Source organism: Sinocyclocheilus anshuiensis, unplaced genomic scaffold, assembly GCF_001515605.1.
Source record: "Sinocyclocheilus anshuiensis isolate Anshui unplaced genomic scaffold, SAMN03320099.WGS_v1.1 scaffold252, whole genome shotgun sequence".
NCBI lineage: Eukaryota > Metazoa > Chordata > Actinopteri > Cypriniformes > Cyprinidae > Sinocyclocheilus > Sinocyclocheilus anshuiensis.
In genome coordinates this window covers 629,428-642,915 of record NW_015554095.1, presented here as the reverse complement: position 1 = coordinate 642,915, position 13,488 = coordinate 629,428, and the positions used below count along the sequence as shown (strand labels likewise).

Genomic DNA, 13,488 nt, shown 5'->3' with positions numbered 1-13,488 from the left:
ATCCTTCAGAAATCATTCTAATATGCTGATTTGGTACTCCAGAAGCATTTCTTATTATTGTAAATGTTGAAAAATGTTATATTATTATTATTTTTTTTAAACGGAAATACATTGTTTTCACGATTTTGTGATGAATAGAAAGTTAAAAATTGCATTTAATTTATCTGAAATTGAAATCCTTTAGTAATTCATTATATATTCGTAATCTTTACTGTAATTTTTGATCCATTTAATGTATTCTTGGTGAATAAAATGATTAATTTCCTGGGGGAAAAAAACTTTTGAACAGTCATGAATATAACAAAATATTTCTGTAATGTCACAATAAGGCTCAATTCGTTAACATTAGTTAATACAATAATGAACAATACTTTTACAACATTTATTAATTTAGGTTAATGTTCATTTCAACATTTTTAACATTTCAAGTTGTATAAAGTAACACTGGCAAAAGTATTATGACCGCGACTCTGAATGAATGAATGAATTAATCAATAATGTGTAATGAAAAAACATATATTAACAATGAGTAGTAGCAGTTTAATAAATTAATTTACATTAATAAAGTAAAAATGTTGTTGGATTAATAAGCAGATTAATAAATACACTAAAAATCATCGGTTAGATAAAGTTAGATGAATTAGAAGGTACAGAATTGTTGCCATTAAACAAAAACTATAGAGGATAACAAGAGAGCTTTTAGAACAATGCACAGGTCTGTCTCTTTGTCCTCTTCCTCTTTTTCAGATGACTGTGGATAAATCTCACCAACTGCAAATATGAGAGTGGTGCGTTTTGGCTCTGTGATTTTAACTCCAAACGTTTGTGGATATAGTCTCAAAACTAACTGTAATATTAAAGCTTTTACTAAACATTGTTAATGCAATGGCATGTTGTGTTTTTTTAAGTGCGTCGTGCTGCTAACAGATACGGGCTACGAGAGGCTGCAGAAGGAGAAGACTGGACCCTGTTTTGGACCGACTGCTCTGTCTCACTAGACAGGGTCATGGATATGAAACGTTACCAGGTGTTTGCTGCCAGAAGTCATTCTTCTCTTGTTTAGTGTCCTGTTCAGTTTCACTCGCTCCCCCTTGGTTAACAAGATGCTTAAATTTCCCCCTCACAGAAAATCAACCATTTTCCTGGCATGAATGAAATCTGCAGGAAGGACTTGCTTGCGCGCAATATGAACCGTATGCTGAAACTCTTCCCGAAGGAGTACAACATCTTTCCTCGCACATGGTGCCTCCCCGCAGAGTGAGTCGATTCAAGTTCAATCAGACAATCTAGTTACAATCTTTCAATGAGCTGAAAAAGAACATTTTCATCTTTTTACCTTTTCGATGTCCTTTAGTTATAGTGACTTCCAAGCCTACACAAGAGCCAAAAAGCACAAAACGTTTATCTGCAAGCCAGACTCAGGTTGCCAAGGTCGTGGTATCTATCTTACCAAGTCCAATAAAGATATTCGGCCAGGAGAACACATGATTTGCCAGGTGTACATATCCAAGGTAACACAATATTCATAAAGCCATGTCACAGCTACGACAGGAAGCACTGGTGTCATAATTCTATTATCTAAGTAGATTCAAAATACATAAAAAATAATCAAATATAACATGTTTTAATTCATTTATTTTATTTTAATTCATCTTTGTTTCTGCAGCCGTTCATCATCGATGGGTTCAAGTTTGACCTGCGCATTTATGTATTAGTGACCAGCTGCGACCCCTTCCGTATCTTCATGTACAATGAGGGACTAGTCCGTTTCTGCACCACTCAATATACTGAGCCCACTGGCATCAATTTGGTGAGGGGCTCTAATAACAGTAAATGTACAAACATGTGTTTTAGTAGTAATTAATATTGTTTAAAATCTACGAAAATTGCTTGTAATGAAATATTGACTTCAAACCAGTGGTTAATTTGATTTCGATCATTTACATTTCTTTATGCAACTCTGCAGGAGGATGTTTGCATGCACTTAACTAACTATGCCATCAACAAGCATAGTGAAAACTTTGTACGTGATGAAGATACGGGCAGCAAACGGTAATCTATATGTTCTCGCAGATTGTGATTTTCAGCTATTTTTCTTTAAAACTGCACAGAAAAACTTTTTTCAATTACGTCCTCATAGGAAACTCTCCAGCTTCAAGAAGCACATGGAAGCCATGAGCTGTGATACTGAGAAGATGTGGACAGACATTGAGGATGTCATCATTAAGACACTAATATCAGCCCACCCCATTCTCAAACACAACTACCATACCTGCTTCCCCAATCATGCATCTGGAAGTGCCTGCTTTGAGATCTTGGGATTTGATGTGTTACTGGACCGTCGACTTAAACCTTGGCTTCTTGAGGTATGGGTTCCTTTTGAGGCTTTGTATTCGAGGCTAAGATCACCATTCTTGAGACTTTTTGTTGTAACAAAAGCTATGTGAATTGCTTTCATTCTAGCTGTATGCAACCTTTTAAACTGTGTTTAGGTCAACCACTCCCCCAGCTTCACCACAGACTCCCGTTTGGACCGGGAGGTGAAGGACAGCCTGCTTTATGACACTTTGGTGCTGATTAACCTGGGGGCCTGTGACCGCAGGAAGATCACAGAGGAGGAGAAGCGCCGGGTAAAGGAGAGACTCCAGCAGAACCGCTCTAGAGAGGCTAGGTACCACAAAAACCACAGCTGCACTAGTTTATGAAAGCTCATTTCCACCACGGAATCATGTCATTACAGATTTTTTTTTTCTTTCTCAGAATTACTAGTTTATAACACAATTCTGAACTTATTTCTCACTATTCAGAGTTTGTAACTTACATTTTTTTTTAAACTTAACATCTCGTAATCCAACCTTATAGAGAATTTGGAGAATGGATGGATCTCGCAATTCAAACTTTTTTTTCTTAATTTCAAGTTTATATCTCGTAATTCTGATGTTTTTCTCAGAATATTGAGTTATCTTCTCGCAATACTTTTTTCTTCTAAAGTTTGAGTTCACATGTCTTTAAAGGGGTGCCTCATTTCATGTATGAAAGGATCTGTCTGTATCACTAAATGCATAATTCATTCAAGAAAAGTTTTGGGACAGAATAGTGAGGTGTAAATTCAGAATTCCAAGAAAATGTCCAAATTGCTTATATAATCGTTTATATCTATAAACCCACAATTCTGAGAAAAAAAATCTACACTGTGAGATGTTAACATAAAATTGAGGTATAAACTTAAAAATGTAAAAAAAAAAAAATGTTGTGATATAAAAAGTCGCAATTACCCTTTTTTCATGGCAGAAATGGGCTTCCTTACTATTTATATAATGACTGTGCACTAACCTACATCTTACATAAACTTCCATGTGTGTTTCGCATCACAAGGAATGAGGAGCTCCGTCAGTCACAGGCTGCTAGTGTGGTGCAGATGGAGAAATATGAAGCAAAACATATGGGTGGATTCCGGCGGATCTTCCCTCGGGAAGGAGGGGAGAAATATGAAAAGTATTTTCAACACAGCAGCTCTCTCTTCCAGGAGACTGCAGCCTCCAAAGCCAGGGAGGAGTGTGCCAGGTGTGCAAATACTGCTTGATGTTTTGCAGAGATACATCAAGCTAATTTCAAACAACAGCAGAAGAAAAACAAAATGTATTAAAAATGTGTGTATCTGTAGGCAGCAGCTCCAGGAGTTGCGTCTGAAGCAGGAGCAGAAAGAACGGGAAAAGAAGGGATCACGTAAGCAGGATCTTCAGGGTGAATCTGCAGGAGAAAGAGCAAAACCAAGAAGAATTCAGCCCCAGCACCAAAACCCAAATTCAGTGAGTCATTCTCTTTAATGATGCATTTATATATGCGCTTATAATAATTGTTTGCATTGTGTATTGCAACATTCAGTTCCTTTGACCTACCACTAGAGGGACCCTTGTGTATACATTTGAACTCATGAATAACTAATGAATGCCATGTGGTGGGATCTGTTTCTTTAGCTGCCAGCTATGCTAGAGCAGACCACCTTGAAGGGAGAGACACCTGTTGCTCTTGACCTAATAGAGGAAGAGGAGGCAGAGAGAGTCAGTGAACTTCACCAGCGAGAGATTCTGCTGCTAAACATGGGTGTGGTGAACCAAGTGTGCCAGCTACTTCAAAGTGCCAATCATCTTACTGAACTAATCAACCACTCGCGTGAACAAACCAGCTTTCCCTCACACTGCAGACACGACCACAAAGTATGTGAGCAAAGAAATCCTGTATTAAAAGCGGGGTGGTTCACCCAAAACAAAACAAAAAAAATGCTGTCATTATTTACTACAAACCTGTATAATTTTCCTTTTTGAAACCCAAAAGAAGATATTTTGAAAAATGTCTCTTTTTTTTGGTCAAATGAATGTCAATGGAGTCCAATGCATTGCTATGTAATTATTATTAGTATTTTGAAGTAGTTTTTTTTAATTTTCTGTCTTCAGTTTATGTGCTTTGTCATTTGTATCAGATTTAGTTTTTTCAGATGTTTCTATTTAGCTTTATTTTTTATTTCAGTTTTAGTTTTGGTCATTTTACTACTTACTTTATTTTTTCAATTAAAATTTTGGATTTTCATTTCTTTCTTTTTTTCATTTCAGTTTTTCATAATTATATTTTCTTTTATTTCAATTACCAAACACAATTTTAATGGTTTTAGATTTAGTTAACAGTAACAACATTTTGTTGCAAACAACCATTGACTTTTATTGTATGCACAAAAACAGCTAAAACATTCTTCAAAATATTTTGTGTTCTGCAGAAAAAAAGTAAACAGATTCTCCTCTCTTACTGCACAATATTCTAAACTGCCTTAATATAAAATGTTCCTACTTTCTCTATCCAGCTGGACTCCATTGCAGAGATTTCTTACAGGCAGAGGGACCTCTGCGCTATGATGCATCAGCAGGTGTCTACAAAAGCCAAGCCCTGCATGCATAATATACATTCCCAGCCGCTGCAAAGCCGAAAGACATGGCCTTCTCTTGAACACGGTCTGCTACAGCCAGTCCAGACTGAACCAGGAGGTCTGAAACACTGTGAGGTGGAAGATATGGCAGCAGCGAATGCAGAGCAGCAGGCTTCTGCTGCTCTAATGAAAGCTACTAGTGCTCAGCGGATACCTTTGACAAGTAATGAACTTTTTGAATAGTTTTTTGGCTCTTATATCATAAAAATAGAAAAGCAATTATTCATAGAAAATAATGCACCTATATTCTTTCTCTGCTTCACAGTAAATGGGTCTTTTGCTTGGCGTCATGGCAGCATGAGTTCCTCTTTGGCTGAGTCGAGAGCGAGAGCGTCAATGCTAGGAGTGCCTCCTCTCGTTCTAGGACGACCACAGGGTGCCACGGTGTTCCGTGACCCCAAATCTCTCTATGTCATTTCCACCCCTGCTCCTCTTGTCCCCAGGCCACACCTCTCCCACGCCCTTCGAAAGGCCCCTCGCAGAGTCCCGCCGCATGACCCAGGACGGGTACAAGCTCAACATAACCAAGTAATTCAATAAAATTAGTATGGAGAATACAGAGTAAGGAAAGGTGTTCAGATGTCAGTAATGAATCCGCAATGGAAGGTGAGAAGGTCTGCATTCAACTGTCTTCCGTACTGAAAATGTGAACATTTTCTGTTTTCAGTAGAAAGCCATTTCTCTGTTTTGTCAACTTTAGTTCTGTAATTTGGTTACTGTTAGTCAGGAAACTTTACAACTTGACAATGAAGTATGCTGGTGCCTACTGTAGCTTCTAATGTTTTTTCTTGCTATGCATTCTTAGTTTGGAAGAAGCCATAAGAGAATGATTTTAATATAAATTAATGTGAATATGCTTTTATTTTACACAGTCTTTGTAAGCTATTTTCATGAATTTTCATGTCATACTGAGCCAATATAAATAAACATTTCAATAAAAAAAATATAGTATTTTGTTTATTAGTTCTAGCATGCCTAACACTTAATTGTGTGCTGCTAAACTGATCTGATATATTTTATTATTATATATATCACACTTTCTAAATAAATACAAAAAAATGAGGAAGAAGGAAATTTAGCTAAAGTGGAATTTTTTGTCAGCAGGTAAATTGTACTTAATCTCCACTATGTTTTCCAAAAAAATTGTTATCCAAAGTGTGTGTGTGTGGGGGGGGGGGTATAGTATTAAAAAATAAATATATTTAATACTATACCTTTGTATAGTATTAAAACCTTATATAATGTATTATTTTTTAATTCAAAATAAAAATATAGTATGTTTGTTCTTTAAATTAATAGATTTTGAAATAGTTACATATTGCTGTAGATAAATATCCCCTCTGTACAGAGCTGGTGCATAAATCAGTCAGTCATGTTGACTTTATATCATCATAAATATATTATAATTTGTTGTGGTAATTCTATAGTTGCTGTGGTAATATAATAACTATAGTAATATAAACACATTACCCAATACTGTACTGTTTTCTACAACTATAGGGTATATTATATTACAATACACTACAGTTTACTGTTGTAAAAACTAAAGTATTCTACAGTATTTATTACAGTTTATCAGTTCACTAGTTAATACTGCAGTATGCTGTAGCATTCATTAACCAAGTGTTGTAAATATTATATATAATACATGTTACTATAGTATGGTTCAAAAACACAACAGTATTTGCTATAAATTACTATAATATTTTTTTCATGTGGGGGGCAATCATATAGAATTATGGGTAAAACATTTTACAACTTTAGTTGCAATCTATCCAAAATTTAAAAACAAATAATAAAAATCTAATTAAATTATTTTTTTTATTTCCTTAATCGCAGGCAAAAGCAAACTGGTTGCAGAAAACATCCGTGTGTAATCTCATCTCATCGCTGAACACTCATGAATAGTTTTGCAACATTGTAACCTTATTTTAGAATTAGTTTAAAATTCATTTTTAAATGTTTAAATTTAAATGTTCTGTCCTGTAGGACGTAAGCTTAGAATTATTCAGGTATGAACAGTTGGCTTCAACGATCCACATACCAGATGAGTACATTTTAGAGGTTCAATCTGATAGCCTGTACGCACCAAAAAAACTAATATTATTGCAATATAATATAAAAAAAACCACACACATTATTAATGTATTCTTTTGCGAATTAATGTATTAATAATAAAAATAAAGAATAGGAATATATTTAAGAATATTAAAAATATATTATTTTACAAACAAAAGCAAACAGGTTATTTAACAATAATAATAATAATAAGTGGATGTTTTACAGAGAAATGCTGTGTAAATGCAGAGGCAGCGACTGTCTTTTTGAGACAGGGGAGGCCTACGCTTAATTTCGCGTGGCTTGATGTAATAGTGCATCAAATGAAGGCAGTAAAATCTAATTAGTTGTTCCTCTGGTCGTAAAGTAAATGCGAAAAAATGAAAGCAACTGTGGTATGAAATTATCTTGCAGCTGTTCAGCACCGCGTTGTTTGCCTTTTAATTTTCTCCAGAAAATGACTCCCGTTTTACCCACCTTTCTCCCCCATGCTGCTGCAAACAGAGAGAGAGAGAGAGAACATAAAGTAACTTAGTTTTTGCTTTTCGCTAGTCCAAGAAAAAAATGACATTTAAAAGCAAAACAATGTTATTTGTTGAATGTTTTTGTGCTCGTGGATTCGTTAAGAGTATTGCTTTGTCCTGTTCTAAACCGATTCTTTGTCGTGAATGAATTCGAATGAACTTACAATGTTCACCACACGATGGCGGTGTTACTCTAAAAGCAGACAGGACAGCGCGCATAGATATCCTCAGTCTGACCTGAAAAGAGATTCACACACACGGCTCGTTTTGCAAAAAATTCAATTTAACGTTCTTTACATGTGAACGGTAAAGTTAAAAGCTTGTAGCCTAAAACAACTACATTCAATTCCAAATATTAAAATGACCCCCTCTTTTATGTTTTTCTGAAGTGAGGTAGCTACAAGTGTAATAGCCTAAACATAATGGGTGGTCTGTTCTTAGCTTCTCTGAGTTGACTGATAAAAATTCTTGCCATCTTGAATGATCCAGTCACTTGTATTGTACTTGATAGCGTTTTCTACACAAAGAAGGCTATATAGCCTAATCGCAGTAGCCTACATTGCATTAGACTTAAAGACTGACGAATATCTTAATCATTAAACCATAAACATGAATGTGATGACAAATATGGTATATTTCATCATACGATGGACCTGAATAAAACTATTTTTGTTGGCCCACTGGAAACGTTTCGCTTGTCGTGTGTAGGCCTATATGCTATATGTGCTCTTGGCACTGAAATGGTTTACCAATAGCAGTCCTACTCCGCCTCCCCCTCTACCTCCCCAAGAACTCCCTCTCCCCTTTTTCATCTCTCTTTTTCAGTTTCTCCTGTTCTTCCTATCACAAGATCGCGCTTTGTCTGTTTGGAGATGTCGAGCGCACATCCAATGATATAAGGAATCAATAACTAACGCCCATATGAAATGCAACTCACTATCAAAGAGAGTAAAAACGGAAAACTATTTATTGCTCGAGGACCATCACTAAGGAGTCATGTGGGTGCAGCTACGGATACATTTGTTTGCATGAATATTTACGACATTTTACGCGTATAATTTCCACCTGGATGAATTCTTCTTCTTTTTTTCCATTGTAACAACAGGCCTGCATTTGCTCAATTAACATTATTCATCAAGAGATATTCATCAAGAGACTGCCTGATCTCAATACAGTTGTCAAAGTTCCTTCTTCGGGGAGTTGATCTGGCAGGCAATGAGTTCTTACTTCGTCAATTCCTTCTTCACTAAATTTAAAGGCGGCGATTCTCTGCGCTCCAACTACTATGACTGCTCAGGGTACGCGCCGGATCTTGGAGGCAGACCATCTGTGCTGTATGGTCACAACTCTGGATCTGCGTTTCAGCACGCGGCTCAATTCCCGGATTTCTACCACCACGGTGCATCATCCTTCTCCCACGCGTCTTACCAACAGAACCCGTGCGCGGTAGCTTACCCTGGAGATGCCACAGGAAACATCTTGGGCCAGGACAGTTTACAGAGACAGTCGTTCTTCAGCGCACCAGATGCGGATTTTACGCAGTTTGGGGATTGTAATCTAAAGGTCAGCAGTATCAGGGATGATTTGGAAAGTGCAGAACCGTGCACAGCGCAGCTCTTCCCATGGATGAGACCACAAGGTGAGATGAGTGAAGAGAAACACCTAGTCTGTTATAGTCCCACATAAAACGCTATAGACAATGGTGGGCCTACTTATTACCCCCAATTAAACGCTTTATGGCACCTATAGATTACTGAGGAATTAGCACCCTTTTTAACAAAAAAAATCCAGATTGCTACGTAATGGCATGCAGTGTCTAGAAACTGTGAGGGTTTTATGACTTTGTTTTATTTATAGATGATATATGAGAAATCAAACACTATGTCACCGGAAATAACGCTTTTTCCCCCCCCACAGCTACCGGCCGGAGAAGGGGCAGGCAGACCTACAGCCGCTACCAGACGCTAGAGCTGGAGAAGGAGTTCCTGTTCAATCCTTACCTGACCCGCAAGCGGCGCATCGAAGTGTCTCACGCACTGGCCCTCACTGAGAGGCAGGTGAAGATCTGGTTTCAAAACAGGCGCATGAAGTGGAAAAAAGAACACAACAAAGACAAGTTTCCCTGCAGCAAAGCGGAACAAGAGCAAATGGAGAGGGAAGAGGGGAGCCAGGTATCAGAAAAACACACATCAGGAGAAGAGGACTCGGAGACTTCCAGTAATTCTAAATAGTCTGCTGACTAATAAAAAAGAAACATCACTGCAATCGATCAACTGCAATTTAAATAAAAGCCTGAGGTTCAAAGTGTCGTCTGTGGACACGCAAAGGCTATCAAATACAAAGCCAATCATATATTCCATTTACTGCAAACTTATAAGAAGTTTCTGTTTCCAAACGGTGATTATTTCCGCGTATTATGTTTTGCTGGATCAGTCTCAGTTTTGTAAGTTTTCACTGGTGTGTTTGTCCTCGAGTAGATTACTCTTGAGGTTACTGTTGCAGTGAGGGAATATGAGGCGAAGGTTATATGGTCTGCATGGCGTTAATTTCCTATCCAAATTAGTGGGAGTCACAATCCAAGATATGTTCTCTTCAGTAACTCTGTTATAGCCTATAAAATGGGGTGAGGAATCAGCATTAGTGAGTGCATTACTGTATCTCTTACTGTAAGAAAATGCACTTTTGTGATTGTTAATTACTGTTCCGAAATTATTATTCAGGTTTACAGATCTTCAACTGAACTACCTAATATCTGGGTCATTGCGTCAATAATTTTGTCAGTGTATCCATGCGTTATGCTTTCCTGAGAGGGATGGTTCACGCACAATGTTATTCTTTAAACAAATGCTGTGTAAAAATTTGATATTGCAGTTCCGTGAAGCACTGTTCTATTGTATTTTCTATTGTCTTTAACTGGAAGTGGTTCCTGAAAGAAGCCACAATAAAATGTAAGAAAAGAATCCCTTCGCCTTTGTTCATTTTCCTTTCACTGGATTGTCTCTTGTTTCCACAACACAAACACCCAAATCATTGTCACACTTTACAACCAAAGTGAACCAAAATAAAAGCCTCGAGTGCACGGATAGTCTAATGTATTTCATTTGGAGATAGTTTTTCACATGTAATCCTCAAATAGAATTAGGCTACGTAAATTGTAAATGAATCATATAATAAAGTAAATTAAGTCAATTGTAAATCAGTCACATAAAAGGTTAATTTAAATGAATCATAGGTCTATAAAAATAAAACTAAGTAGATTATATAAATTAAGTAAAATATATGAATATCACGATAATATCATAAAAAAATCAAAATATTAAAAAAGGACCTTATCTTTCACAGTCTCTCATGTGAGATGCATTGCAATAAACATGGGTGGTCTATGTTCCCCATGTCGTCTGGTAAAAAGTTTCAAGCATCTGGAACTTAATATAGGCCTATTATAGTACCTAAAATGATGATGGTGAATTATGCTTAAAGCACATAATTAGAACCATAAGCACGCGATAATATTAATGAACAGATATCGAACATCTACCCTGTATAATTCTTTTCAAATTTACGTATCACGTATATATTGACAACAAAACGTCGACCAAAACCCTTTGACCCCAAGCCAAAAGTTCAATATGAGCACTTCGTTTCATGTAAGCAGTATACAGGCTTTTATTACTCTGGTTGGATTCCCGAGCAGTCTGGTCTCAATCTCCGTCTCGTCGTTTATGAACAGCAAGTGCCAGATGCCTCTTAATTGTGGTACCTTTCTTTCAGAGCTTTTGGCTGTCTTCAGTCTATAGGATATTCATTGTCTGAGATTACATATTTGAAGAGACTGAACTACTCGGAGCTCTCCTCTGTGTACACTCTGGTCTATAAATATGGTGTAGCCTATAATTTACTTATATTTATAGTGTGGTTTGAAATATTCGTTGCATTTCTGTTAAATACGTGCATGTAAATTTGTTGAAATAAAAAGATCAGCCTGGCGATTGTTTCCTTTCTCTCGTTATGGCCTAAAAAGGGACCTAAAATAAATATTTAATTTCTATATATCTATCATTTCAAACCAAAGATATCAAGCTATGACAGCGTGAAAATTCAAAGTCGCCATTCTGAAGAAAGACTAGAAAGTATTTTAAGGTTCCCCCCTTAATTTAAAAGTAAAGGTAAATTTATAGGTCTAATTAAACTTAATGTAAGCATTTTATTATATTGTAGACCTATTATGTTAATATGATCGTTTTGCTGTAGTGGTAGCCAACACTACATTTCAGTATTTTTGCAAAATCCTATATTTGGGCTGCGTTTGTATTTGGTTAAAAGCGAACGGGTCATTGAGCCGTGCACGACAAAAAAAAAAAAAAAACAGAGACTGTGGTCTAAGCCGCATTATTAAACCTATGCTAGAGAGATAATTAAATAATTGGCATATGCATGTTGCATGTTATTTTTCAAAAAATTGAATTCACTCAAAACATCAGTACATTAACAAATGTTTCATGTAAAATGTAGGCATATATGTCAATTAGCATTATTTTAATATGAAAACAACAATAGGCCTACATGCTCTGGCAACGAGTAAAAGACACTGTACACGCTGACAATTAGGTTCACTGGCGTTTTGCAGTCATATAATGTAATAACAACATCTTGTTAACTTCACAAGAACCATATCGCAACCCAAGAACCCCACAGAACAAAAATGGTTCTAAATAAAAGGGAACCATTAATGTTGCAAACTTTATTTTCTATGTGTCCACAAAATATGAAACTCGCCTTGATGTGGACAAAGGGCTACGGATCAAGTAGGGCTCTTTATGTTGTTATAAATGTTAGATTTGTTATAATGCTTTAAAATGTATGTATTTTTCATTGTTGTTTTAATAAGCAGTGCATGAAGACATCTTGAAACCACACATTTTTAAAAGCATTTATTTTTAAGAAAAAGAATCAAACGGATATTGAGGCCTGCTATGCAGAAGTTAGCATTTTCTTTAGGCTGGGCGTGGGCTCAGACAGACCTAATTAGCGCGACACATTGTTTATAGAATTTTCAAAAACTGAACCATTCCAAATATTATAATTCTATCAGACATTTTCGGACGCTTTCATCCATTACGAAAAGCATATTTTTCACGTTTCTGAGATTATCTAGAATAGATCATAATCTAAAACAATTACGAAAATCATAGTTTTCACGTTTCTGAGAATAGATCATAATCTAAAACAATCTCGTGTGAACAACTCTATATATAGTTGTAATGTAATCCTAAATTAACAGAAAAGCGAAATAAAAATTCCAAACCTATTATACCACAGTTAGACCTTTCATTTAAACTTTTGTGGGCAAATAGCGGCGTCTCATTTACGTGTTTAATATTATTTGATTGCTATAAATGACGATAGCCTAATACTCTTGAAAGACTATTGCTATATTATAAAAAAAAGAGTTTTATATATTTTAATAAAATATGTTTCTATTTAAAATATACAGCTAACGAATAGGCGTAAATATGAAATGGTTTATGAATACGTCGTTTTATTAGGCTATAGCCTATTTATATCCCATATAATTCATATAAATCTATTCCATCTGATTTTCATTTTCTCTTATTTGTGTAAGGCAAGCTAAAGACTGTGTGAAATCACTCATTTCAAAACATAAAGATGCTTATGAAGATTAGATTAATTTAAGTTTTAAGTAGATAATAACGAAAACAATACTTTGCAGTTCGTCGTTTGTTACACTAAATGAACAATGCATAACTAAAAAAAATAAAATAAAAAATACACTGGGTTATATAGGCTATATTTATGAGTAGCCGTCTATTAAACAAAACTGTAGCTTTCTTTACAAATTAAATGTATGTTGAGTTGTAGACTATCCCAATAAAAACGAATTACAATTTAACTGAATATAGAGGGAGT

At 35.8% G+C, this 13,488-nt stretch overlaps 2 protein-coding genes across 2 annotated transcripts; both read left to right on the top strand.

Annotated features, from left to right (window-relative positions):
• Positions 1-709: 709 nt before the first annotated feature.
• On the top strand, positions 710-5,903 carry LOC107669465 (tubulin polyglutamylase ttll6-like). Its single transcript, XM_016461704.1, has 13 exons — positions 710-788; positions 909-1,027; positions 1,127-1,257; positions 1,355-1,511; positions 1,667-1,810; positions 1,967-2,052; positions 2,141-2,366; positions 2,493-2,671; positions 3,376-3,564; positions 3,665-3,809; positions 3,978-4,217; positions 4,856-5,141; positions 5,244-5,903. The coding sequence occupies exons 2-13, from the start codon at positions 1,007-1,009 to the stop codon at positions 5,516-5,518; spliced, it is 2,079 nt and encodes a 692-aa protein (XP_016317190.1). The 5' UTR covers positions 710-788; positions 909-1,006; the 3' UTR covers positions 5,519-5,903.
• Positions 5,904-8,775: 2,872 nt separating this feature from the next.
• LOC107669483 (homeobox protein Hox-B8b) lies at positions 8,776-9,791 on the top strand. The gene is made up of 2 exons (XM_016461723.1): positions 8,776-9,199; positions 9,478-9,791. Exons 1-2 carry the CDS (start codon positions 8,776-8,778, stop codon positions 9,789-9,791), a joined length of 738 nt encoding a protein of 245 aa, XP_016317209.1.
• Positions 9,792-13,488: the final 3,697 nt, after the last annotated feature.

What these genes read in the sequence shown, in the direction of transcription:
- LOC107669483 (XM_016461723.1), top strand. Translation starts at nt 8,776, where the DNA reads ATGAGTTCTTACTTCGTCAATTCCTTCTTCACTAAATTTAAAGGCGGC. An exon ending in CCCATGGATGAGACCACAAG is followed by an intron (nt 9,200 to 9,477) that starts GTGAGATGAGTG and finishes CCCCCCCCACAG; the next exon opens with CTACCGGCCGGAGAAGGGGC.
- LOC107669465 (XM_016461704.1), top strand. Translation starts at nt 1,007, where the DNA reads ATGGATATGAAACGTTACCAG. An exon ending in TGGATATGAAACGTTACCAG is followed by an intron (nt 1,028 to 1,126) that starts GTGTTTGCTGCC and finishes TCCCCCTCACAG; the next exon opens with AAAATCAACCATTTTCCTGG. An exon ending in ACATGGTGCCTCCCCGCAGA is followed by an intron (nt 1,258 to 1,354) that starts GTGAGTCGATTC and finishes GATGTCCTTTAG; the next exon opens with TTATAGTGACTTCCAAGCCT.